Source organism: Triturus cristatus, chromosome 3_2 (assembly GCF_964204655.1).
Source record: "Triturus cristatus chromosome 3_2, aTriCri1.1, whole genome shotgun sequence".
Taxonomy (NCBI): domain Eukaryota; kingdom Metazoa; phylum Chordata; class Amphibia; order Caudata; family Salamandridae; genus Triturus; species Triturus cristatus.
In genome coordinates this window covers 1,131,189,544-1,131,217,323 of record NC_140584.1, presented here as the reverse complement: position 1 = coordinate 1,131,217,323, position 27,780 = coordinate 1,131,189,544, and the positions used below count along the sequence as shown (strand labels likewise).

The 27,780-nt window shown below is 44.5% G+C and overlaps 1 protein-coding gene across 8 annotated transcripts in view; it reads left to right on the top strand.

Annotated features, from left to right (window-relative positions):
* PAFAH1B1 (platelet activating factor acetylhydrolase 1b regulatory subunit 1) overlaps positions 1-27,780 on the top strand; it is a 480,612-nt gene that overhangs the window by 186,442 nt on the left and 266,390 nt on the right. For all 8 annotated transcript variants that reach the window (XM_085649933.1, XM_085649934.1, XM_085649932.1 and 5 more), the window contains one exon: positions 8,826-8,900. In XM_085649933.1, the coding sequence (XP_085506059.1) occupies positions 8,826-8,900 (75 nt within the window). The remainder of the gene's footprint in view (positions 1-8,825; positions 8,901-27,780) is intronic.

Here is a 27,780-nt window from a genome sequence, read left to right as displayed (position 1 = left end):
GGCGGTTTTATCCGTGCTCTTCAGGTTTTCTATCAGGCTCCTATCGCGAAGATATGTGCAATGGGAATCAAATCGGAGGTGGTTCAGATCTGCAGGGGGACCCGTCAGGGTTGTCCCTGCTCTCCTCTTGTTTTTGCGTTTTATATTAATCCCTTTGTGAAAATGCTGGAATTAAACACCCAGATCCCCCCCCCCCTTTTGTTGTTCAGAACTTGCCCTATATTTTTGCTTATGCGGATGATATTACCGTGGTTACCTCCAACCTTGATACTGCCTTGCCGGTTATTGAACAGCTTGCCGACTCCTTTGGTAGATATTCTGGCTATAAGTTAAATTCTGCCAAGACCCAATGCCTTTGTTTAAATCCAGCTACAGCATCTGATTCTAGGGTAGTGGAGGAAGTGGTGTACCTTGGCATCAAAATTAGATCTAATTTGAACGACATGATCTCAGTTAACTGGAATGATATTTTGGATAAAACTAAGTCCACCTTGGACTCTTGGCAGAGTCTCCATCTTACTCTTGTGGGCAGATCTAACCTGCTAAAAATGGTTATTTTACCAAGAGTTCTTTATTTCTTTCGTGCTGTCCCCTTATTAGTCAAAAAGCCTCAGATTCGGCAGCTGCGGACAGTATGTGAAAAATATCTGTGGGTTCCTGGAAAGATTCGAAGAGCCTCTCGTTTGATGACGCTACCATTTGTTCGTGGTGGATGGGCTATCCCTGATTTTGCATTATATCAAATGTCATGTTTACTTTTGAAGATGCGTATCCTTCTTACAGGGGAAGAAGTTGGTAATCCCGCAGAAGCCCCCTCTATCTACCAGATGGTTCTTGGTTGTTTAGCTAAGAATTGTCTGCAAACTGAAATAGATGGCAGTTATTACAAATGTACTAGTTTCAAAATTATTGCCACTGCTTTTTCTGTTTGGAAAAGCCTTAAAAAGATGTTTCATATTCCCAAATATACAGTCTATACTCCTCTCGCTGCACCTCATTTGTTACCTCCAATTTTTTTTTGATTCAATAGCACGCCAATGGCACATCAAAGGGATTATGCGGCTAGGGGCTTTCGTTTCTACAGAGGGTGTCTTTCTCTCTTTTGATGAGCTTAAAAAGAAATTTGATTTAGTTAACATTCAATTTTTTAAATTCCTTCAGATTCGGGATTTTCTGTAGAAACACACTTATCACCTTGTTTCTATCCGTATTATAGCTGTAAGCTCTCAATTACGAATAGGCTCTATCTACCATATATTATTGGATTCTAGATTAGATGATCTCGATAAAACAAATGTGAAGTGGAGGACTCGGCTTTCATTTTCTTCTATTCATAGTGAAGATTCTATTAGCATTGCTCCTAAGATTTTTTTATTCTGCTTCGTTAAAAGCCCAGCACTTTAAAACTGTATTTAATTTATACTACACTCCTGCGGTCATTATGAAATGGGGCAATTGCTCACATGCTTCAAAATCTGGGGAATGTTTCCGTTGTCAAGCTGGCAATGCTGATATAGTACACATTTTTTTTTCTTGCCCCTCTCTACGTCTTCTTTTTAATCAAATTGAATGTTTTTTGTTTCACATTTTAGGCAAACCAATAGCGGTTTCCTCAAGTATGATTTTATTAGGGATTGATGGGGTTTCATTTGTGGTACAACCTTTCTGTAAATTCCGATATTTTATGTTCATTATTGCGGCTGTAACGCAACTTTCTATTGCTACTGCCTGGTTACAACCTGAGGCCCCGAGTTTCGATCTATGGCGCGCCAAATTATTTAATCTTTATAATCTAGAAATTAGTATGTACTTGCTGAAAAAACCGCGTAAAAAGAAATTTGCTATGGCTATTTGGCAACCATTAATTGATTATTTTTCTTATTAGTTTTTTCTTTTTCCTTTAGTCGCTGTTGGAAAAGTCAAATGTATTGTATGTGTTCTTTGTTTCTGTATATATGTACGTACATGTGGAACTTCAAATAAAAAAAAAAGATACATTTAATGACTCACTTATAGTTACACACCACAGAAAATCATCCATTTACAGACTTGTACACCCACTCATTCTTCAACAGGTCTTTCCCTATATATATATTAACCATATTAAAATTGTTAAACACATACTCAATGGATGATGTCATCGGTGGTGTCATCGGTGGTGTCATCGAATCATCGACCATGTCATCGACCATGTCATCGACCATGTTATATGTGACATCAGCAGTGGATTGCGGGCGCGCGAGTTATAGTTAGCTGAACTAACTATAATGGGGGAATTTCATTGGTTTTTTACGAGTGAAATGTCCAGCTAACTATAACATGTGTGAAACCTATGGTTTTGCGCACGGCAAGTCATGTGATTTAGAAACAACGCTTTTCATTGGTTTATAGTAGTTTCAGTTCCAGAAACTTCCAACACCACACCCACTCCCCTCATTATTACTTCTGATTCCCTGGGAGAAGGAGCTGAGCAGCTTTTCCAGTACTCCAGTACTTGAGAATGGCAGAGCAGCAGTCATCTTCTGGGAGTGAGCAGGAGACCCTTGTGAGACAGAGACAGAGGAAACAGAAAGATTCTTTTATATGGCAATTTTTTACATTTCCAGACGGGCAGAAGGTGGTGAATGCTCCAAGTCACCTGCACTCTTTGTGATCGTGTCTTATCAAGAGGAGATCCTAAAACGAAATACTCTGAGTATCTTCACTATGATCAGGCACGTTAGAGATGTACATCCTGTGGCTTATGCTCGAGCTGCTAGAGAAAACCCTCCAGCAGCTCAGCCGAGCACTACGTCTGCGGCGGCAGCTTCACCTGCTTCGGTTCCTCTGGATATACACCCTCTGTTTAAAAGGGTGCATATACGGTGCAATACGTGCAATGCTCTTCTCTCTTATGGGGACACCAGCATTCCCCTAATAGAGAGCAAGATACAGCAGCACACGTGCGGCACCCTATAATTTTTGCTGTGTTTTTTGTTCCTCTGTCCCTCAATTAACACAACGGCTCTTTTTAGAGCCACCTAACATCTAAACACTTAATCTGGACGGAGCCTAACCACACATCTCATCGTGAGATCCGATTGGCTGTCAGCACTTCATCCAAGAATATATATATAGAGATTTTCCTTCCACCGCCTTCTCAGTCTCCTGAAAGCTTCGGTGAAGGATCACAGCACCACAACCGGCAATTGAATCAAAAGTGCTTTATCCCACACAAGGTGTCATGGGCGGTCTACGCGTTTTGGCTCCCAGCCTTCCACTGGACTACATATATATCCTAACTATGCTTTTCATATGTTATGTCCTGCTGTAGTTCATATCGGTGCCGTAGGTGCTTCTTGTGCTATATATATATATATATATATTTATATATATATATATATATATCTATATATATATATCGCTCCTGCTTGTATCGTTCCCTTGAAAAGCACTCGAACACCAGCATAGAGCTTCAAGCTTAAGCCCTTTATCGGAAAGGATAACGTCAGCCTGCTCCTTTCGCAGCCATTACACCACTTCTGCCGACGCGTTTCGAGGTAAATCCTCTTCTTAGCGCAGGATATTTCAACCGGCACTACAACTCCCATAACACTGTGCGTAACTCATACAGAGGAGCCCATCAGAGGGCGCGCTAGGATGTGTATTTAAGGAGTGCTTGTGACCGAACTGTGTTTACTTTAACCACAAGCCTTTGAAGAAGAGGATTTACCTTGTAACGCTTCGGTAGAAGTGGTGTAATGGCTGCGAAAGGAGCAGGCTGACGTTATCCTTTCCGATAAATAAAGGGCTTAAGCTTGAAGCTCTATGCTGGTGTTAGAGTGCCTTTCAAGGGAACGATACAAGCAGGAGCGTTATATATATATATATATCTCTCTCTATCTCTCTCTATCTCTCTATATCTCTCTATCTCTCTATCTCTCTCTATCTCTATCTATCTATATCTATCTATATCTCTATCTCTCTCTCTATCTCTCTATCTCTCTATCTCTCTATCTCTCTATCTCTCTATCTCTCTATCTCTCTATCTCTCTATCTCTCTATCTCTCTATCTCTCTATCTCTCTATCTCTCTATCTCTCTATCTCTCTATCTCTCTATCTCTCTATCTCTCTATCTCTCTATCTCTCTCTATCTCTCTCTATCTCTCTCTATCTCTCTCTATCTCTCTATCTCTCTATCTCTCTATCTCTCTATCTCTCTATCTCTCTATCTCTCTATCTCTCTATCTCTCTCTATCTCTCTATCTCTCTCTATCTCTCTCTATCTCTCTATATCTCTCTATATCTCTCTATATCTCTCTATATCTCTCTATATCTCTCTATATCTCTCTCTATCTCTCTCTATCTCTCTCTATCTCTCTCTATCTCTCTCTATCTCTCTCTATCTCTCTCTATCTCTCTCTATCTCTCTCTATCTCTCTCTATCTCTCTATATCTCTATATATATCTCTCTATATATCTCTCTATATCTCTATATATATCTCTCTATATATCTCTCTATATCTCTCTATCTCTATATCTCTATATCTCTATCTCTCTCTATCTCTCTATATCTCTCTATCTCTCTCTATCTCTCTCTATCTCTCTCTATCTCTCTCTATCTCTCTCTATCTCTCTCTATCTCTCTCTATCTCTCTCTATATCTCTCTATATCTCTCTATATCTCTCTATATCTCTCTATATCTCTCTATATCTCTCTATATCTCTCTATATCTCTCTATATCTCTCTCTATCTCTCTCTATCTCTCTCTATCTCTCTCTATCTCTCTCTATCTCTCTATATCTCTCTATATCTCTCTATATCTCTCTATATCTCTCTATCTCTCTCTATCTCTCTCTATCTCTCTCTATCTCTCTCTATCTCTCTCTATCTCTCTCTATCTCTCTCTATCTCTCTCTATCTCTCTCTATCTCTCTCTATCTCTCTCTATATCTCTATATATATCTCTCTATATATCTCTCTATATCTCTCTATCTCTATCTCTCTCTATCTCTCTATCTCTCTCTATCTCTCTATCTCTCTATATCTCTCTATCTCTCTCTATCTCTATCTCTCTATCTCTCTCTATCTCTCTATCTCTCTATATCTCTCTATCTCTCTCTATCTCTCTCTATCTCTCTCTATCTCTCTCTATCTCTCTCTATCTCTCTCTATCTCTCTCTATCTCTCTATATCTCTCTATATCTCTCTATATCTCTCTATATCTCTCTATATCTCTCTATATCTCTCTATATCTCTCTATATCTCTCTATATCTCTCTATATCTCTCTATATCTCTCTATATCTCTCTATATCTCTCTATATCTCTCTATATCTCTCTATATCTCTCTATATCTCTCTATATCTCTCTATATCTCTCTATATCTCTCTATATCTCTCTATATCTCTCTATATCTCTCTATATCTCTCTCTCTCTCTCTCTCTCTCTATCTCTCTCTATCTCTCTCTATCTCTCTCTATCTCTCTCTATCTCTCTCTATCTCTCTCTATCTCTCTCTATCTCTCTCTATCTCTCTCTATCTCTCTCTATATCTCTCTATATCTCTCTATATCTCTCTATATCTCTCTATATCTCTCTATATCTCTCTCTCTCCAACCCTCCATCTCCCACCCCCCACCTCTCACCCCCACCTCTCACCCTCCACCTCTCACCCTCCACCTCTCACCCTCCACCTCTCACCCTCCACCTCTCACCCTCCACCTCTCACCCTCCACCTCTCACCCTCCACCTCTCACCCTCCACCTCTCACCCTCCACCTCTCACCCTCCACCTCTCACCCTCCACCTCTCACCCTCCACCCTCTACCCTCCACCCTCTACCCCAGGTGGAGCCTTGCAATCAAAGTAGAATAGCATTCTGGGAACAGCAGTTCTGTGATTAGCCTCGTAGTTCATGATAAACAACAAAGTCACTCAAAAATATTTCTCATAAATTCAGCCATTAGTGGGCTATCCAAAAGAAAGCAGACAGTGTTGCAAACAATGATATGCCGACACGATGGACCGGGATCGGCTCCATGCATCCAGAGCCATCGGCCCGCTTTTCGTGCAGTCCCCACGGCAAGGCTGCCGTGCATTACATAAAGTTTCACATTTGCCAAAGCTTTTAGGACGCACTTTCCATCGTCAAAATAAGGCAACAACACCATCTGCAGCTCCCTGGATAAATAAATTGCCTTACACGTTTCAGACATCAATCGTCCTTAATCATAGGCAGAGCATATATATCTAGCTCTATCGTTTTCGATTGTATACGTGCATATCTATGCTTGTAGGTAGGTATGTGTAGGTATAAATATCATATGTTTCCTTCCTACGCGAGAGTACATGTACCGGGTTTTTACCAGTTGAAGTCTCTTGGGTTCCTTGCCCTGGTCTCTCCCTACCCTCTCTCCCCCTACCCTCTTCCCTTCTCCCTTCCCTCTCACCTCTTCACCCTTTCACTCCATTTCTTGAGAGCGAGCACTCTTTGTCCGGCTTCTGCCAGTATCCTTTGACCAGTGTATCCTGATGTATGACTACCTGGTAATACGTTCGGTGTCTTCCTGCTGCCGCACATGTTTTGTAGATAATCCATTTCATGGACTTTTGGAGGGTGTGGTGTGGCTCCACGTTCCACACTTTCTGCATATTTGTATTTCTCTTGTCCACATTTGTGTATCTCCTGGTTGTTGGGGTGTTTTTCCTCTGAGTGTACTCTCTCTACACTTGTCACTTTTGGGATGCACTGTTGTGCATGCTCATTTGGTGTGCTCTGTCAGACACATTTGTCCCTCCCCTGGGACTTTAACGCTGTGCAGGTCCATGGGATTCTGCGCACACCTCTGGTTCTAATACTTCAACAGCTGTGGTTTTCTTCCATTGTGCACTGATCGTTCTGGTTTCTGTGATTTTCCTTCGTCCCTTGCTAGACAGTGAAAGTTTTGTGCTGTCCTCTGATGGACTCTGGTGCCATTGCCTTTCCTTGTTCATGCTCCCTTTCAGAGCCTAGGGGTCTAGAGTCAGCCATGCTGGCACTTACTGTCTCCACCTGTTTGGTCAATCTTTGACGGTTTAGTTCCCTTGGGAACTTTTGGGGGTTTAGTCGCAGACCCTCCTCCGATGGGGTATAGCTTTGGTATCTATTCTAAGTTAAGGAGTCTGCGGCTAGATGTCTATATCAGATAAACGAGTTACTCATCTTTGGTAACGATGTATCTGGTAGAGACAGTCTAACTGCAGATTCCTTAACGCCCGCCCATCCTCCCCACTCTGCGAGGTCCTTTTCAGGATGGGGTATTACTCATTGGTCTTTGTACCAGTGGTTTCTTTCTTCATGGGTGTTCCTCTACTTAACATCCTTCTCAGATCAAGAGGTCCTGTTCTGTTTTCCTCTCTGCTCTCCCACCAATTCTCACATTGGGAGGTGGGCTCCCTTTTATGCGTCCACGCTCTTACCACCTGGTTCTTCCGTTATGGAGATTGGTCATGCCCTTTGTTCCGTCCCTCCTCCGGATGTTTTTCTCTGTTGGGCTGATCTATTTGCCTATGCTACGAGTCAATTGATCATGTCTCTTTGTATGTATGGTTGCCCATTCTCTGTTGTCCCAGAAAATGTTGTCAATTGCCATACCACTCATGTTAGTCTTTTTGTCCATTACAATGACATTTGTGATGGCAGACTTCTTGTCGTTTATCATTTCATCCATTCCCTTTGTTTTGCCTTTTGGGATGGTATAGTTTTATGCTGCGTGAAGTCTGTGTCTAGGAGCAAGTACTCTGCTCTCCCCCTTTCAGTATGAGCTGTTTTTCTTTGACATGCCTCATGTTTTCTCATCACTTTGTTCTGATTGTCAAGGTTGCTGCAACGATTTTGAATCTTTTTTGGCGCACTGTTTTGGCACTCTTACAGTTTTAGTTGTGGCTCCGCGTTCTGGCATGGAAATATTTCACAGTAGAAAACTGACGTTAGCGCTCCGGGAGGGACTTTTATGGCTCCCCTGAAGTCATATCCATGGAGGACATCAGGGCGGAGCCGTGTGATGCCGTCCCCCGGCACGCAGAGGTATTGCTGAAGAATCTCCGAATCCAACTGGCGCCTGGGGATATTCTAAGTTAAGGAATCTATGGCTAGACTGTGTTTCTACCAGATACATCGTTGCCGAAGGCAAGTAACTTTTCTAAATCGAACTGTATGCTTTGGGCACTGCCCACACCGTACCATGGAAACGTAATAAAATGTGTTGTGAAAAAATATATAAAGCCTATTGTACACATTGCTGTGTTGAAATTGGTTGCAGAGCCTGCTCATATGCAGAGGTTTTCTCTGATATTCAGTAACATGAAGATACACGTCCAAGAACTACAATTTCAAGTTTAAGCGAATTTTCGTTTTACCAGCTACTACTTTGTTTTCCGCATTTTAGAAGCATAAGTATTGCTAAAGTTTAAGGTGAGTCGGTTGATAGTTGACCCAACAGCGAGCCACTGGTTCCTTCTCAGTGTGTCCGAATATTACCTTTGCATGTCTAATTTTTACATTGACCAGATTTCCTTATTAACACCGGTGCATTTTGAAAGTTCTGTGGATGTATTCTCAAGTGAAATCTTGGAAGGCCAACATAAAGGACAAACCTTTGCTCTTATTTTCAATATCTATTGTTTAAATTGTATGTTTCACACATTCTCAAGCAATGGTGTTATTTATTTTACTTTGATAAACCTGCTATGCAAACTTATTAAGAGGGTAATCATTGCCACTGATTCCTCCTCCAGTCTTATGGGCACTGTATGTAATTTGCATTATTAGATATTTGAGTTATGGTCTATGTTTTCACCTTTCAGAATGAAGAGTTAGATAAAAAGTATGCTGGACTTTTGGAAAAAAAATGGACTTCTGTGATAAGATTACAAAAAAAGGTAAGTGACACTTTGTGATGTACAGCAAGTGCCAGTTTGAGTTAACTTTATATCAGGCCATAGTGAGAAATTGTGAGGCTTGTGTACATGAAGTCATATGACTTGCAGCTCCCACTCCAGCATATCCAGAGGCCACACAGTCCCTCTCATTGACTGTCATTCAGCTGGAGCCAGTGTTGGAAAATACTATTGCGGTCTGCAACACAACAACTGCCATAACCTGTGCAACTGATACTGAAGTCTCAGGTCCTCAAATAGAGCAGTTTGTGCTCTTAGGCCATCACATCTGTACTAATGAAATGGACCTCCTGTGACCTAGTTCGTGCGCCATTTTTTCAAATGCCTTCAAAGGTTCAGTCCTCTGCACATTTAATGCCAAATAGGCCTGCCTTAAGATGTCCTATTTTGCGATCATTCATAAACTGGCTATTTGGCCATTTATTATTACATAACTTCTGCAAATGTCTAGCACTACTTCTAGTCAGAACTATAATCCTCAGACTGCACCTAAACACCAAGTTCTAATTTTAATTGCAGCCCTCATCCTCCAGTGTTGCCTGTCTCAATCATTGGAGGAACTATTTAGGTATATTAAGATGTTAATGCAAACATTTCTTTATAATGAATATCTCAAAGGATTTTTTTATAGAGCAGTATTGCTCCCTACTTGAGACAAGCATTTGTTTGACAGACTACAAGCACATTTAGTGGTCTGCAATGAGCTTGTGTCCTAATTTCTTAGGTGAAAGAAACTATAAAAAGTACAAAGAGAAAGGAAGTTCTGTGTCCTGCTTTTTCCCCGTTAGGTAAGGTATTATTTATATGGCTGGTCAGTCAAGCATTTCTCAAAAGTCTTCATTGCGTCACTGATTTTACATGAAGGTGTTAATGATTTGCTAGAATTCGTATTTTTTTTTTTATTTCAAATCATTTTTATTGAATTTAAAAAAATACAAAAGATACAAAATAGAATTCGTTTTTTAATGTGATTGCAGGGCTTGAGAGCCGGTGCACAATTTTATATATGCTGACATCGAAAGGGAAGTTCTGTGATGTTACTGCAATTTCTAGAGCGCAATTTGACCAAATGGTCTTTTGGCACTTATTAACTGAATCAGCACAGCTCAAGATACTTATTGGTAGCTTGCTTGAAGAGCCTGGTCTTCAGCAGTGGTCTGAATTTAGCATAGTTTGTGGCAGTCCTGAGTTCCAAAGGCAGCAAGTTCCAAGGTCGGGGGCAGTGACCGTGAACTTAGTGCCATCTGCTCTCTTCCCCTTAAATTGAGGGATAGCTAGATAGTGTAAAAGACTGGATTTTCATTCTCTGGTGGGGAATAGTTGATACGATATTTGAAGGCTGGACTGTCCACATGCAAGGCCTTGAAGACAGTGTAACTTTAAGCATGAATCTATGTATGACTGTGAGCCAGTGAAGATCTTGGGTCAGCTGAGCGATATAGCAGTATTTGGACAGGTGCTATATAAGACGGGTGGCCTGTTTTCAATCAGCTGGAGCCTGTATGTGAGAAATTTAGGGAGGCACAGATAAAGGGAGTTGGCATAGTCTGTTCTTGACATGATTATAGCCATTATGGCTTGAACCAAGGCGTCTTTGATGAGAAATTTCTTCATCTTAATGCGGCTAACTTGCCAAAAGATGGAAGACGTCACTGCGCCAACCTGCTGCTTAAGTGATAGCTCCTCATCCATGGTAGTCAAATTTTTTTACCAACTTTTTAGAGGGGGAGAACCCCATCTCAGTGGGCCAGAAGGAAGGGTTCCTGAGATCAATTTTTTTTTTTAGGTGAATACGATCTTTGTTTTATCAGAGTTTAGCTTCAGATGATTGTTCATCCAGTCCCGGATGGACAGCATAGTTTCTTGAAACTGCATTCTGGATGTAGGGCTATCATTGATTCTAAACAGCAGTTGCATATCGTCTGCATAATTAAAAATGTTTACTTTCCTGTTTTCGAGAGAATTAATCGGGGAGTGGATATAGAGATTAAAAAGTTGAGTGGAGAGGGGAGTTCTGCGGTACTCCGCCACTTAATTAAACCTCTAAAGAGTTAAATAGGGAAGTTTAACTGATTGAGATCTGTCTCTAAAGAAAGGGACAATCCAGTTGAAAGCTGTCATGTAGGCCTGCGGCCCTGACACACAGCCAGGAGGGTGTGGTTGACCATTCCAAATGCTGCCGACAGGTCAAGGAGTACTAGGGCTTGAGTATTGCCACTATCCACTTCCTTTCGCATGGCATCCACTACCGATGGGATCCCTGCTTCTGTGGAGTGTGCAGGCCGGAATTGTGCTTAGCAGGGGTCAAGAAAGTCTGAGGCCTTGAATGAACAGAGATGACGGGCTACGTGTGCTTCAAGTAATTTTGTTAGATTGGGGATGATGGTAACTGGTTGATAGCTTTTCATGTTGAGGAAATCTATCCTTGCTTTCTATTGTAGTGGTTCTATGACTTTCTTTGAGAGATGAGGGGACTGAACCTGTATTGATAGAATGATTAGGAGATGATAATTCCAGATCTGAGACGAGGGGTGAATACAATTTTTAGGATAGGGGGGCAGTTGTCATTCGGTGACCCTGACTTGACTTTTGTCCGTAATTTAGCTAGGTCCCCTGACTTCTTTCAGGAAAGGAGGCGAGTGTGCAAGTATTTGTGTCGCAGAGAGAGAAGTTACTGTGAGCTGTTCAAGGAGGGGATGCTCTTTATGATGGACTCAATCTTATTTACAAAAAAGGAGTTGAGATTTACTTAGGCTTTGTGAAGAAATGGCAGGTAGTGTGACTCTGGGTTGGAGAGTTCTGTAACAATCTTAAATCTCTTTGGATTTATTGGGTGCATTCAAAATGTTACCAGTAAAAAAAAAAACTGGCTTTTGCTTGCCTAATCAGGATTTTGTATGCTTGAAGTTGTTGTAAATACATTGCTCTTAGGTCAGGAGAGTACTTGGTGGGCCATTTACATTCTGAATGACGCAGATTCAATTTAGCTATTTTTAGATAGTCCGAGAACCCCTTGTTTGCCTCATGACTTCTTGTTGGTCTGGTTCTGTGGAAGGGGGCATATACATTGCTGGCCTCAGCGAGCCAGCTAGTGATTGCTTTCCGAAAGTACTATGTCTTCCTTTGGGGAAGGTAGAGACTTTCCCAGTTCCTTACAGAAGGATGTCAGTTTGCTATGGCTCCATTCCTGGAAAAAATGGCTGAGACTGTTGAGGGTCTGTGAGGATTAGGGATACATAAGGAGATCAGAGAATGGTCTGACTATCCACAAGGGACAATGATCCGGTTCATCAAATGGAATATGGTGGTCCATATCTGATCTACAAGGTGGCCTTTAATGTGAGTGGGAAGGTTTACCTACTGTTCCAGATTTAAGTTAATAAGGGTGTCTTTAAGATCAGCAACTTGCTGCCAACCCTTTGCCACATTTGTCCAGAAATTGAGGTCCCCTATAAGTAATACGTTAGCATGATCAATGATTAAAGGTGCTATTGATTCTGCTACGGTATGACAAAAAGCATGCGTGTAGCTGGAGGGGGCTCAATAGGACACATGAGACATGAGGTAGAGGACTCCAGATTGATTACTAAATTCCCCACTAAGGGGAGGTTTAGTGATGACTTTTCTTAATCATTGCTGCGACTCCCACCTCCTTTCTTCCCAGTTACCCTATGTGGTTGTAATATGTAGTAGTCTTTTGGGAGAGCAGATTGTGTATCTGGTGAGGACTCCTCCGTGAGCCAGGTCTCCGTTAGTAGAAGTCAGTCAGGAGTCTGAGTCCAGGAGATAGAAAATGTCATCCTGGTGCTTAACTAGGAGGCATGTGTTTCAGATACATCACCTGAAGTACGGTATGATTTTGCTTGTGTATGGTGGTGGTGGAGCTAGTAAAACTGCTGGGTGACGCAGCTTTAACCCCTTCAGTGCCCGCCCCTTTCCCCGCCCTGTGCCGGCCGTTGTATTAGCGGGCGGGGTTTATGATGAGCTGGTCTTGTCATGGGCACAGCGCAACCGCGGCCCATGACGAGACCAGCTCGTCATGGGCATTGAAGAGGTTAAGGTGGCTGCCAGCAGTGTAGGTAGAGTCAAAGGGGGCGGAAGTAAGCCTAGTTTGCAAAATAAGATGGCAAGTGAGGGAGAGATGTTTTGCCTCACTAGGTTAGTCTCGTAGCTCTTCCTGTGAGGGAGAGTTTGGGCATAGTGGCAGGCCCCCGGCCCTGACCGGACAGGTGCAGACGGGCTTGCCTTTGGTGTGCCTTAGGTGCGCTCCAGGCGCCTCCGCTGCGTGCAGGTGCCATGCTTCTCCTTGAGTAGGCGTGGATTCAACCCCTTCCACTGCCTTCGTCCCAACAAGATCTGATTGGTCCCCCCCCCTTTGACCAATCAGCCTGTAGCTAAGCCCTTTGTAGCAAATGCTGCAACCTAAAAAGCACAATGGAAAGCAGTTGAGCAACGTTTTTAAAAACATCAAATTCATTCATATTATTGCAGTTTTAAATAGAGATTTTATATACAGGTTTAGAGTGAAGTTACCGGGGTACTGATGGCAGCAGTGCCTAGTCACCTAAAAAGATTAAGTTGGTTAGGTGAGACCTTAAGACAACTGACTCAGCAGGTACCTGTGCACTGGGGCTTGGTGAGTATAACTGGTGCTATGTTCTCATGTAGGGGCGATCTCTCTTCTCATGGATTAGTAAAATTGAGAACTACTAGCGACCTACCCCTCTTAGTAGATTATTAGCTAGCACATACTATACTCGTGTTTTAAAGCCTTCCTAGTTCTTTTAAAAGGTGTAAGTCTATAATTATCACGTGATACTACTTCAGTGCATATTGTAAGCTCAGACAAGATGTCTATCATTAGCAAGATGTTGTCTATCATGAACAAACAGTCCTTAAGGTCTCTGTAATCCGGTTGCGTCTATCCTAGCCATCCGAACATGCGTTTTTAGTTGGCAAACTGCATGCATCATGACAAACACAATATAGTGTCTTGTAAAAATTTAGCACAAATCAATATGCAACTTCTCCAAATCACTGTTGCTCAGTACGTTTTGTAGGGAGCTGCTAACCTCTGTTCTGTCTGTCCACTGTCTCCCCTTGCTGTCTGATACAAATGGTCCGTCCCCATCTTCGCTTTCATAGCAGCATAGCTGAATACAGGCCTCACTTCCACAGCCCCACCTCTCATCCATATACCCCTGCTTCAGCTTAAGAGCATTATTCCAGCAGCTGGTGAAGGACATCTCCTGGGTAGCCTTAAAGAACACACAGGGACAGTCCCCAAGGAGGGGGCTGGGCTATAAGTATTCAGTGAAGGACAAGAGAATGTGTATCCTACACGAGACACAATTTTGTGGGTCGATCAAGTGAGGATAACACATGGCTGGAGGAGCTGGAATTGCTTTGGCTCAATTTTCCCTACTCCTCCTGTGCTAATTTTATGATGCTTCTTGTCCCTATAACATTCTCCTCTAGAGTGTCGCCATTCACCAAGGATAGGTCCTAGATCGTGCACTGCTCTAGATTCATTCTCTGTTTTTATGCTCATTTTTTCCTCACAACCAGTCTCGACTACTATGTTCTGTCACTATGCACCTTTCCCGTGCTGTACTGCTTGTCCTCAGGACCTGTTCTGAAGAACTCACGTCTTCTCTACAGTGCTACCCTTTGTGCTTTTTTTCTGGATCTGCCTTCAACCTGCCCCCCCACTGCTGTTTATAGGTCTCGCCTGACCTAGCGCATGCGCTGCTCTGGCGAGACCTTTAGTAAGTGGGCTTTAAAAAGCTGACCGCAGCTTTTTGTGTGGCATAGAGCGTGCGGTTACGCGCACAGTTAAGAGCAGAGGCGCCATCTGGCTTTCCTTGGTCTTGCTCACGCTTCAACGCCCCTCCCCCACCACAGAGCGCGTTTCGCGGCCGCGGGTCTTGTTGCTCCTTCCCTCTGGCTCCCTTTGTCGCCCTGCCCTTTGCTTAGTCACTATACCGGTCTTCTGTTTCATGCTCCCCCTAGGCACTCTCTTTCCTGAGGGCAGTCTACTTGGCAGTGGAAGACGTTACTTGAAATTAATCAGCAGAAGTCCTTCCCAAGCTGACCTAGTGTCCTCGTCATTCCTCTCTGCCTATACTGGAGCTCCAGACCATCTCCTCTGTGTTTGGCTCTGTTCCGATTACCTCTGTGTCCTCCACATCACCCGTTCTTTCACTCTCGGTTTCTCGTTACATGCCCATATGTCAACCTTCATTTTCCTCCTTCTCCCAGGTCTTGTGCTGTCACCTTTTTTTTTTTTTTCTTTCTTTTGGATCATTCCATCAAGTCCCATCCTTACTTTCTCTACCTTATCGGCCAATGCTTGTTTTTATTTGTGGCTCGCCGAAATTGGCCACACGCATTTATTTTTTCGTGTGTCTTTACTTTCAGCAGCAACAATGGCGGCTGCGCAGTTTGCCAAACTTTGCCGCTCCCTCAAGTGAAGCCTGCTTTGTGGATGTCGCGATATAACGTTTTAATAGGCTCCGTTCCTTCCCACAACCCCCCACCCCCCAATCCCGCACCCCCCATCGGCCGCGCTTCATAGTTCGTGAAGCGCAGCCTGGCACCCCACTTTTCAGCAGTGGTGACCGCAGACCTCACTCATGGGACCTTGCCATTGTTTTTATTTTTAGTGCGCCATGCAAGCTTTCAGTTTCATTTTTCATTGTTATGGTATTCAGACGTTTTGTGAATCAGCGCATTGTATTTCTTTCCAACAATTAAAAGGAAATGGGTGGTGTTACACCTGTCAGCCCTTTGGGTGGTCCCTCCTCATCATTATTTATTTTGTCCCACTTTTGCCTCAAACCCTGTTAGTAATTTTTTCCTTTTTGGGAACCACCAGACTTTTTAGTATTGATGCAGATTCAGGGAGCCATTTTATCTACCCCTGGAACTTCTGTCTGAGGGCCTGGAGCACAAAATGGTGGCCACCTGTGACATCATCAGAACCCACTGGAACCTACTAGAACCTTCTGCAACATTCTGGAGCCCTGTGACAGTTGGAGGCGGTTTAGAATGTTGGGAAGCTAAGACAGAGAGTTGGCAGTTGGAGCTGGCAGTTGGCACCTGACTGGTGAAGAGAGAGCAGCAGAAACCTGAAGGAGGAAGGAGTGAGGCAGCAGGGGTGGAAACTTGTGCCTGGAGTGGGGTCCATAAACCCACCCTTGATACTAGTCCCTACTGACTGAGCCCAGCCTGGAGCCCTGTGTGGGAAGAAGCAAGAAAAACCATCTTAAGGACCTGGACAGCAGGAACAGGCCTTAGAAGCAAAGAACAGCAAAGTCCTGACCTGATTATTGGTTTTCCTGGAGTCCGACGTTGAGAAGCCTAGAGACCCGGAGCCCGAGGTGGAGAAGCGGCGCTGACTGGAAAAGCAGACGTCGTACCCGGAGCCACCAGAGGTCGAGAGAGGGTGCCGACGGAGGTCGTAGAGAGTACCAGAGGTCGAGGAGGAAGTCACCCGAGGTCGAGTGAGCGGCGTCGACTGGGGAGTGAAGTCCGCCCTCCGGAGTCGCCGGAGACCGAGGTGAAGCGTGCCGGAGGTCGGGAGTGGAGATCGCACTCCGGAGTCGCCGGAACCTGAGGAGAGGAGCACCGGAGGTCGGGAGTGGAGGTCGCACTCCGGAGTCGCCGGAACCTGAGGAGAGGAGCACCGGAGGTCGGGAGTGGGGATCGCACTCCGGAGCCGCCGGAAGTCGACATCGAGCCAAGGCCGGCCGACGTCATCGAACCTGAGGTCGCCATCGGAACGGAGCCGCCTGAAATCGACATCGAGCCAAGACTGCCCGACGTCATCGAACCGGAGGACGAGATCGAGCCGAGGCCGCCGAAATCGAACCGGAACCGCCTACCGGCGTCGTCGAGAACTGACATTGCGCCGAGGCCGCCGACATCGAACCGGAACCGCCTCACGGCATCGACACGACTCCAGCGGCGTCGGAGCTTCAGAAAAAGGGCAGTAAGTGGAATAGAGGGCGCTTAAGGCCCTGTGGAATCCTGAGAAACTACCCTAGGGGCTAGAGTGGTGCTGGAACCAGCTTGATTGTGCCAGGGGTGAGCTGAGACTAATTCAGAGGGGTTGTGTAGAGTGAGGGAGCCAGGTCTCTAGAATTCCCCCCCCCCCCTTGATCTACCTCAGTTTAGGCCTCAGCCTTGTTCAAGCCAGGGAGTAGACACCCTCAAGCCATCCATCTAACCACAAGCTGTGACTGGGCCAAATCAGCCCATAGAAATCTAAATGTGATCTGATTCTATGAGTGTCACTGTCAGCTTTTAATTATTTATTGAGAGCACTGTATTTATTGTATTTAACCTATTTATTGCTTCACTGTATTTATTATTCCACAGGATTTATTGTCGCACAATATTTATTGGCTTGCAGTATTTATTGCCTCATAATATTTAATTGCCTGTATGTAATGCACTTATATTTATGCCTTAATTATTTATGATCTCCCCTATTTATTGGATCATTAAGACAGTATTTATTTGACGTACCCTTCCACAGAAAAAGCCTTGTATATGGTGATTGTGTTATTATTTAATCAGCAACTAAGAGAAAAAGAAGATAAACAGATATTTTCATAATTTTTACGGTGTAGAGTCGTTCTTGGAACGGATGCACGCATGGTTATTGTATGGGTATGACGTATGCTTAGCACGGTGCCTGATTCCTGACCACTCGAGCCAAGCTACCACTGTGTATGTCTGGAGAGACCCCGTTACCACCACCCTTTCCGGTGTGGGAGTGGAGTATTTCCAACAGGTGGTTCTTGTCCTTTGGTCACGCTCTGCCCAGTTGCCCCGGCTTCGCTCTAGCTCCATGGTATTCTTATGCACTTTCGTTGCCATAGCCCGAGAGACGTCCCGAAAAGTTTGTGCTGTTCACTTTCCCAGCTTTTTTTCTCCATTAACCACATCTTTGCTTTATGCCTCTGCCTTCTTTTTTCTTCCACGCCCTTTCTACCTTACAAGTCTCTCTCCTTGCGTCACATTGCCTTATTCCAATTAGGCTAGTCACATTTCATAGAGCCCGCCACTCCCTACTCTCTCTCTCCCTAGCCTTATATTTGGCCTCGCCTTTTTGGTTAGCTCCACACAACAACCCTCTGCTTCTTTCCTTCTGTAGCTCCGCCCACAGCTCTTAAACTACCTCTCTGGAGTACTTCCAAGTACTCAACCTCTTTTCCTCCCTTCACCTCCTTTTTGCCTTGTTCCTTTCTGGTTCCTCGCCTCCTCTCCCACCCTTACCCCCTTCATCAGCTGCGGCAGCGCACTGTCAGAGGACAACATGGAGGGTGTCTTTTCCTGGCATTGTATGTGCGCTGCAAGGACCCTGAGAGTTTGGGAATTGCAACCCAACTGTAAAGGTGAGTGTGAGTCGGCAGGCATGCTGCAGTTTGTGGCTGCAGAAAGCGGCGGAGAGCATTCCAGAGAGGTAAGAAATGGAAAACAAGATCCAACTTTATTGCAGGGGGGGCGCAGAGCAACTGGGTTGCCTGAGCTCATTTTTCAGCCACTGGCATTATAGCGAGTGAGAAAGAGGCCAGTAAGCATGGGAGTTGTGGAGTACATGTTGACAGGATTTTTTGTTGTCTTTCTCGGTTGACTTCATGAAAAGGAATCTCCAGCTACAGACAGTGATCATTTCCCCATTGTATACCATTTTGCACTGTACGATGCAACTGTTGTCTCTGATTAGGGACATATATTGAGTGCCTTTTAAATTGTCTGTTTGCAGTAATTGGTCTTGTTCATCTCTGTTCGATGCACCTACTGGTTGTTTTGGCAGCAGCAACATGATGTAGTTTGTGGGTCTAGCTACAGGTATGGTAAATATCACCACTGGTCTAATCTCGTTCCAGGTTCCACCTACCTCTCAATGTGATGAAAATGCAGGTGGAAGGAAGCAGTTCAGAAATATTTTACTTGCACAATAACACTATTGACAGGTTATTAACTTGCTCTTCCTGTAAAGTCAGAAGCATCTCAAACAATTTAATGCCTTAGGGCTTGCTACAATCTCCGTGGGTTTCTTATCATTTAATTGTGCACTGTTAAATCAACGTGTTAGAAAAGTGTCCTTAACTGATGCTGCCGTAGGTTTCTCTTGGTGTCATGGTATTTATGATAATTTTCCTTTTGAGTTAACATTTTCACTTTGCTTTCTTTATTTTAAGGGAATTGTTTCTTTTATGTTAACGGCTCATTGTTCGGTTGGATCCATATATCCAAAACTTCTTCTCTCACCCGACTGGTTTTAGAGGTGAACCTCATTTGTGGATCACAATGATTGATCCAAAATTGAAATTCTTCAAGTTGATCTTCCGCGCCCTTACTGATTGAAAAACATATCGTCCATATATCTAGACCAAAGGTCTAACTTTTCATAGAAGGGAGTGATTTTGTTATAGAATAAGTTCTCTTCAAAGGTTCTCATGAATAGATTCGCTATGCTGGGGGGGGGACAGGCTGCTCCCATGCTCACCATCCGATTCGAAATTGTTTTTCTCCAGTATTGGGGTGTCTTTCATAGATTCACATGCTTGAATATTCCCCGTCGTCGGAGTGGGAGTCCCACGGTAAATAATATAGCAATATATACAGTGATTATATATATATATATATATATATATATATATATATATATATATATATATATATATATATATATATATATATATATATATATATATATACGTAATTATATAAAAACAGAGATATAAGCATGTAATAACCTAAAGAATGTCCCTATATGAAATTTTCCATAGAGAAACATGGAAAGAGAAAAAAAGACATTACAGTCTATCTCTGTCATTATGTTAGTCCAAACTACGGCCAATCAGGCGCCAGCTCCTCTCCAGAACCTTCTCCTCAGAGCTCCTCACCTCAGATTTTCTACCGCACGTCGTGTGACAGGGAGTCTCCCTGAGCTCTGCTCAGTTTTTTTCAGTCAAAATGTCTTCAAGTAAGAAATCTTTGTTTAGACCATGTTCTTCGTGTGGAAAGCTGCGTTTATATCAGTAAGTGTATTTACTGTTTGTACCCAGATCATGAAGTAGCAAAATGTAAATTTTGTAGAACTTTTTCTACAAAGACTTTAAAGGATAGAGAAGGCCGTCTCTTAATTTGGCTACAGAGACTGAAGGATAAAGATGACCCAGTGTCTGATATGGAAAGTCTTCTTTCTGGCCGTTCTCAGACAGCCTCTAAGCGCAGTAGTGTGCAGGAGTTACCATCTCCTTTCCTCAAGAAAAAGAAACTGTCTTTGACTCTGACAGCTGCCACTTCTGCTGTCTCACCTACTGTTTTGTCGCCTTTGGGACATAGTTCTCAGGCTGTAGAGGCATCTACTTCCCAGTCCTCAGGAAAAAGACTGTCCGCCTCGTCGACGATGCTGCCGACGACGAGATCCGCTGTATCTGGCTCGTCGACGCTGACTCTGACGACGACATCAGCTGCTTCGTCGTTGACGAGTGTTCTGTCGACGTTATCCTCGTCGACGGTGACCATCAGTACTACAAGCGCGGTGACTTCTATTTTGCCCATTACATCATCGTCGACGAAGAAGGTAAAGGTACCGTCGACGCTACCCGTGTCGACGAAGACGTCGTCGACCTCGTCGGCACCCACTCCGTCGACGAAGAAGATCCCGTCGACGGGATCGTTGACGGTGGCTTCGTCGACGGCAGCTTCGTCGACTAAAGCCTCGTCGGCGACGGCTCCGTCGACGACTGCTCCGTCGACGTCGATTTCGTTGGCACAGATTCCGCCGACGACTATTCCGTCGACCATCGTTCCATTATCGACAGCTCCGTCGACGAGGCCTTCTCCGAAGACGTCCACAGTGCAGACCATGCAGCAGTCGACGGCAGGTTCTTTCATAAAGATAAAGGTGAACAGGATATCGTCTGCACAAAGGTCAAGGAGGGAACAGCTACCTCACGCAACTTCAGCGTCGCTTTCATCATTCACTGGGGTTCCTTTGACACCATTACCAACTACACAGGAAGAGATTATTCCTGTAGGGGATGCGCAGCCTCCTTCACCTTTATTTGCTACGGATTCTGATCAGGAGTCCGAGGGTTTACCGGAGTCCTTTGGAACGGCGCAAAGCCCATCCGACTTGATAATCAAATGCCAGGATGACAGCAGTGAGGATGAAGATCCAGCTTACATACAGCAGGTGCCTGCGAAACATGCAACGGCGACTCTTCCATTGTCGCTCATAACTAATCTCCAACGCATGTTGGACGACTATAATCAACGTTTTCCTCTTTCTCCACATCGTTCTGAGGTCCCGTCAACTCCTGTGGCTCCAGCAACTATACCACCGATACCAATTGTAAATCCTTTACCTCTGCTACCCTCTGTTCCACCAAGACAGGTCCCAGAGAGAGTGTTGCCTCACTATGAGCCTCCGCAGGAAGTCCCTCAAGAAACAGAAGAGGGTGAAATCCCAGATGATAATGGGGATGTGGATGACGATGATATGACGGAGTGGGACCATTACCAAGCACAGACACCATCCCCCTCTCAGATAGTAACAGGGGATTCACCTCCGGTGGACATAGCGAACTTTCACCAGCTAATGGAGAGGGCAGCGCAACGTTTTAAACTGACAACGGAGCGCAGAGAGGAAGATTGTTTCCTTTATGATTTCAAAAGTCAACCTTTTAAACAGACTCATGCTATTCCTATTGTAGAATTTATTTGGGAAGAAGGCAAGAAGTTGATGCAAACACCGAATACCTTGCCGGCACAGGTGCCTCGATTAGAGAAGAAATATAAGGCACCAATAGGAATCCCAGCATGCCTCACGGGACAGGCTAAACCTGAGTCAGTCGTCACGCAGGCAGCGCAGCGAAAGGCAAAAAATCCGGCGTCGTCTGTCACCGCACCACCGGATCGTGACGGACGTCGAATGGATGCCATAGGGCGTAAGTTCTCTTCAATGGCCTCTACTGTGGTTAGAGCAGCTAATGCCTTGGCCATTTTGGGTCGCTATGACCGACAAGTGTGGGCTGATATTTCAGATGTGCTGCAAGAGTTGCCGGAGCCTTCTAAGGCAGAAGCAATGAGGTTGCTTCAAGAGGGAGAAGCAGCATCAACGGAGATAATTGATTGTGCAGTAGACATCGCCTGCACGGGGTTCCGTCAGCTTGCCGGAGCGGCTGTTCTGCGCAGGCAAGGATGGTTAAGATCAACATCCTTTCGTCAGGAGGTACAGTCCATGATCCTTAACATGGCTTACGACGGCGAGGCGTTATTTGGCAGTCACGTTGATGAGGCACTCCAATCCATAAAGAAGGATACTGAAACAGCTAGATCCTTAGGTAACCTACAATTTCAAAGGCAAAATTTTCGTGGTGCACGCGGACGCGGCACCACCTACAATTTTCGAAGGGGTAGTAATCAGTACAGACCCTATAATCAAGGATCCAACCGATATTCCAATGGCCAGCAACAGCAATCTTCACGACAGCAGGCCTCCAAGTCGTATAGAGGGAAATCCTCATACAGAGGAAACGCATCTAAAAGACAGTGACTCTTTCCGGACATGCAAGGTTGGAGGTCGAATCTCTCTGTTCTTTTCTCAATGGTCCTCCATCACAAGGGACCGTTGGGTTTTGGACATTGTGAAAAAAGGACACGCCTTAGAATTCACCAAATTCCCTCCTTCCACACCACCCTCCGGACCACCACCTGCTCACATGAAAGAACTTTTGCATCAAGTTCGACTTCTAAAGCAGAAAGGAGCTGTAGAATTGGTGCCAGTATCTCAAAGGGGAAAGGGTTTTTATTCCCGATTCTTTCTGATCACAAAGAAGAACGGAGAGTGGAGGCCCATCCTCGATCTAAGGGCACTAAACAAATACCTAAAGAGCCAATCCTTTCGTATGATGACGCTAGTAGACATCTTGCGTCTACTCTCGCAGGAAGATTTCATGGCAACTATAGATCTCCAGGATGCCTATTTTCATATTCCTATATTACAAAGGCATCGCAAGTTCCTGCGTTTTCGAGTGGGTCAACACGATTACCAATTCAAAGTGTTAACGTTTGGTCTGCGCTCGGCCCCTCGTGTGTTCACGAAGGTGCTAGCTCCAGTAATAGCGTTTCTGCGACTCCAGGGAGTGCAAATTTTTCCATATCTGGACGATTTCCTCCTGCAATCTCAGTCAAGCACTCACCTAAGACAACACATACTTCTATGCCAGAACGTGTTTCGCTCATTAGGTCTGTCCATAAATGCAGGAAATCCCAACCTCATCCTGCTCAGCAAAGGGATTTTCTGGGAGCAACTCTGGAAACGGTATCAGCAAGAGCGTTTCTTTCCCAAGAGCGTTTCTTTCCCAAGAGCGTTTGCAAAAGATTCTACAGCTGGTGGCTTTGATCAAGTCAAAAGAGTCAGTTTCTGTGAGACTGTTAAAATCGTTTCTGGGGATGGCGTCATCCTCCATTGCCTTAGTTCCCCATTGCAGGCTGAGAACACGTCCTATTCAGGAAGCACTGGATGTTCAGTGGCGTCAAGTAACCCCTTCTTTCCACGACATGGTACGTGTCACAGATCAAATGAGGTCAGCACTCGCATGGTGGACAAATCCAGCCAACTTGACAGAAGGCACGTCTTTTCTGTTGGTGCCGCCGGACTGGACAATCACGACAGACTCCTCATTAGAGGGATGGGGTGCACATTTGGAGGATCTCTCGGTAAAAGGGAGATGGTCAGCACACCAAAGAACTTGGCACATCAACAGGTTGGAGTTGATGGCGATTTATCTCGCTCTAAAGTCCTTTCTGCCCTTGATCCAAGGAGAGTCGGTGCTAATACAGACCGACAACACAACCTGTATGCACTATGTCAACAAACAGGGCGGAACAAAATCCCCAAGACTGTCCAGGTTAGCTCAAAGAATTTGGGACTGGTCTCTCAGTCATCAAATCATGATTACAGCAGTACACCTACCAGGAGTATCCAATGTCCTAGCGGATTCCCTAAGCAGGTCCTCCTCGTCGACCCACGAGTGGGAATTACACCAGCCCACTCTAGAGAGGATATTCCAACTATGGGGTCGTCCGCAACTGGATCTCTTTGCTACGCCGGAGAACCGGAAATGCCGGAATTATGCAAGCTGGCATCCCCACAAAGAGTCGCAGGGGAATGCCCTTTTGATAAACTGGTGCAATCTATTTGCGTACGCCTTTCCTCCAATTCCCCTCATACCTCGGGTCCTTTGGAAGATGAAGAGACAACCTTGCCACCTGATTCTAATAGCCCCACGCTGGCCCCGACAAGTGTGGTTCTCAGAACTGCTCCTGATGTCCCAATGTCAACCAATCCTGCAACATCGGACAGATCTGCTCACTATGAGCGAAGGGAGAATTTGTCATCCAAATCCCTCCTCACTGAGCTTATCGGCCTGGAACCTGAACACCATGAGTTCGCCCATCTAGACATCCCGCAGGATTGTAGTGATATTTTGGCCCAAGCAAGAGCACCCTCTACAATCGGGACGTACAAGTTCAAATGGAAAAGATTCTGCCACTGGTGTGTTTCTAACGGAGTCCACCCAATACACTCCACGGCGCACCAATTACTACCTTTCTTCTTGCACCTAGCTAATTCTGGACTGTCTCATGCAACCCTATGGGTTTTCCTAGCAGCAATTTCCCGTTTCCGGCAGGATGGATCAAATTCCCTTTGTTCCTCAAGAATAATCCGCCAATTTTTCAAAGGTTTGTTTCGGAAATTTCCGCCGATTCGGCACCCTCCTCCGTTGTGGCATCTTAACGTTGTGTTGGCGCAATTGATGAGACCTCCGTTCGAGCCCATTCACAAGACCGACTTAAAATATCTAACTTGGAAGGTCGCACTACTTCTGGCATTAACGTCTTCACGTCGTGTCAGTGACATTCATGCTTTTACCATCAAACCTCCGTTCCTGCAGTTCAAACCGGATGCTGTAGTGTTACGCACCAATCCATCATTCCTACCCAAGGTGCCTACTGATTTTCATATTAATGAACCTGTAATATTAAAGACCTTCTTTGCCAATCCTCAGACACCTGCAGAGCAAAGATTACACTCTTTGGACGTGAAGCGATGCCTAAAGTTCTACATCAGTAGGACAAGTTCGTTTCGAAAATCTGATCAACTTTTTATAGCATATGGACGTTGTCATAAGGGACGTCAGGTTACTAAGCCGACGATTGCACGCTGGATTTCGGCAGCTATTGTTTTCTGCCACCAAAGAGCAAACAAACCCCTACAGTCTTCAGTGAGAGCGCACTCCACTAGGGCAGTATCATCATCTACCACCTTATTTGCTGGAGTACCTTTACAACACATCTGCAGGGCAGCTACGTGGTCGACCAGACACACGTTTACTAAGCACTACTGCTTGGCAACTTTAAACGAAGAGGACGCTGCAGTAGGACAGGCAGTGCTACGCAATCTTTTTAAATAAGGTGAGCCTCTTCCTCCCGCCTCCATATTGTTTCCATTTATATTGACATAATAATGCATTTATACTGTTAGTTATTCAGTACTGTCATATGCATAAGAGGACTGATTGTCATTACAATTTCAAAGCTGTGTGATCATGGAAACAATGATGATTGTTACTGCTAGCTATTCTATATTCAAGCATGTGAATCTATGAAAGACACCCCAATACTAGAGAAGAACAATTGTTACTTACCTGTAAACAGGTGGTTCTCCAGTATTGGTGTCTTTCATAGATTCACATGCGACCCTCCCTCCTCCCTTCAGAGGCTCTCTTCTCCTCATACACTCTAAGAGTCACTTTGGTGCTACGAAAATCTGAGGTGAGGAGCTCTGAGGAGAAGGTTCTGGAGAGGAGCTGGCGCCTGATTGGCCGTAGTTTGGACTAACATAATGACAGAGATAGAATGTAATGTCTTTTTTTCTCTTTCCATGTTTCTCTATGGAAATTTCATATAGGGACATTCTTTAGGTTATTACATGCTTATATCTCTGTTTTTATATAATTACGTATGTATAAGTATGTATGAGTGTGTATATATATGTATATATATATATATATATATATCCCTGTGTATATATTGCTATATTATTTACCGTGGGACTCCCACTCCGACGACGGGGAATATTCAAGCATGTGAATCTATGAAAGACACCAATACTGGAGAACCACCTGTTTACAGGTAAGTAACAATTGTTCTTATGTGTTACAATGGATTATCATTGTAAGACAAAATCATGTAGTTTATTATCTCCTGATTTGTTGATAGTAATTTTTGTAGCCTCCAGTGCTGGAATTGAGGTAGGTTTGTGAATAACGCCTCAATATCCATGGCGACTAGGATTTCCGTTGCCAGGTTAAAAGGTACACATTCCAGATTTGAGATAATGTGCCCAGTATCTTAAATGTATGCTGGTAAGGCACTAACCGGGGATTTCACAAAGCTGTCCACATATTTTGAGCGCTGCTCAATCGCAGACCCAATGGTAGAGACCGTGAGGAGCAGAAGCGGGTCTTGGATATATTTGTATGTTTTAGGAACCCCATAAATTGGGGGTGACCGTGAATTGAAGTTAAGATTATGAAATTCCTGATTACAGATAATTCCTTTCTCCAGAGCTGTATCTATTAGCATATCGATTTGAATTCTTGATATTGGTTTCCACTGTTTTTAGGTCGAGGACCGTCCGGTCTGCCGAAGGCAGAACCGGAAGTCGGAGATTTGATGTTTCTGAGAGTGGCTCCTTAGCCCGCCTCTCTTTTTGCCTCTCCTCCATTGGCTGGCTTCCTAAACGGAGGCCAGCCATTGGAGGAGAGAGCCGTCCCTCCAAATAGGCTGTCTTTTTCAGATTCGGGGGCGTGTTCCTTGCGGTTCTTTCCACTTTTTAGCCACGCCCTTTTAGAACAGCAGGAACACGCCCTCGAAGCCGAAAAAGTTTTGACGATTCCATCCGTCCTTTTCGGATTCGGGGGCGTGTTTTTGTTTTTCTCTCCTCCAGCCAATGGCAAGAGGAGAGAAAAGAAAAACACTCCCCCCGAATCCGAAACCGCCGCTGCATTTCTCCGTGGCATTTCTGCTTCGCCTCGGAGAAAGGCAGTGGTGTGCTTGTCCTGCCATGCTTTCCATTATCTACCGACGTAGTAACCGAGGATTTCGATGTGGAAGTCAACTTGCACAATTAGTGCATTTTTGAGTGTTAAAGAGAAAATATGGACAGGAATCCGAGACAAACTGAATAACATGCATTTTGTATTTCCAAAGTTGCCAACCATAGTTTCTTAACTATTCTGAAATTTACTAGCGATATTATAGGAAGCTTTTAGAGTTTAGATATAAAAAAATTGTTTTAGAATATATAATGTAGTTATCTCATATTTGAAAACTTCAGAAAAGTATCTCTGCAGCAATGCAAGAAATTACTCCTAACGCCTCGAAGATTGCCGTCGGCGCTTTACCCTCGGAGCCGCGATGGCGGCCACCTTGAGAAGGGCTTACTCAGATTCAAATGTTCGGCCTCTGCGCATTGCATGGCTAGTTAGCGCGCAATAATACACTCAAATTCAATTAAAGTCTTGGGGGGCGCGCCATTGTTTTGAAAGACCCCCCTACTGCTGAACTCCATCGTCCTGTTGATGTCACACACGCACACTAGTTGTCTTAACGGTGATCGACAGCCCTGCAGTAATCCGATGTGCCATCTAGTCCGTCATTTATGTCCGTGACAACCGTACTCGCCAGTACGTTTGGAGATGGTGGGCCGGGATCGGGTACAGTCTCTCCTCCGAAGGTACCGGCTACTACTGTTCACCGCGTTGCT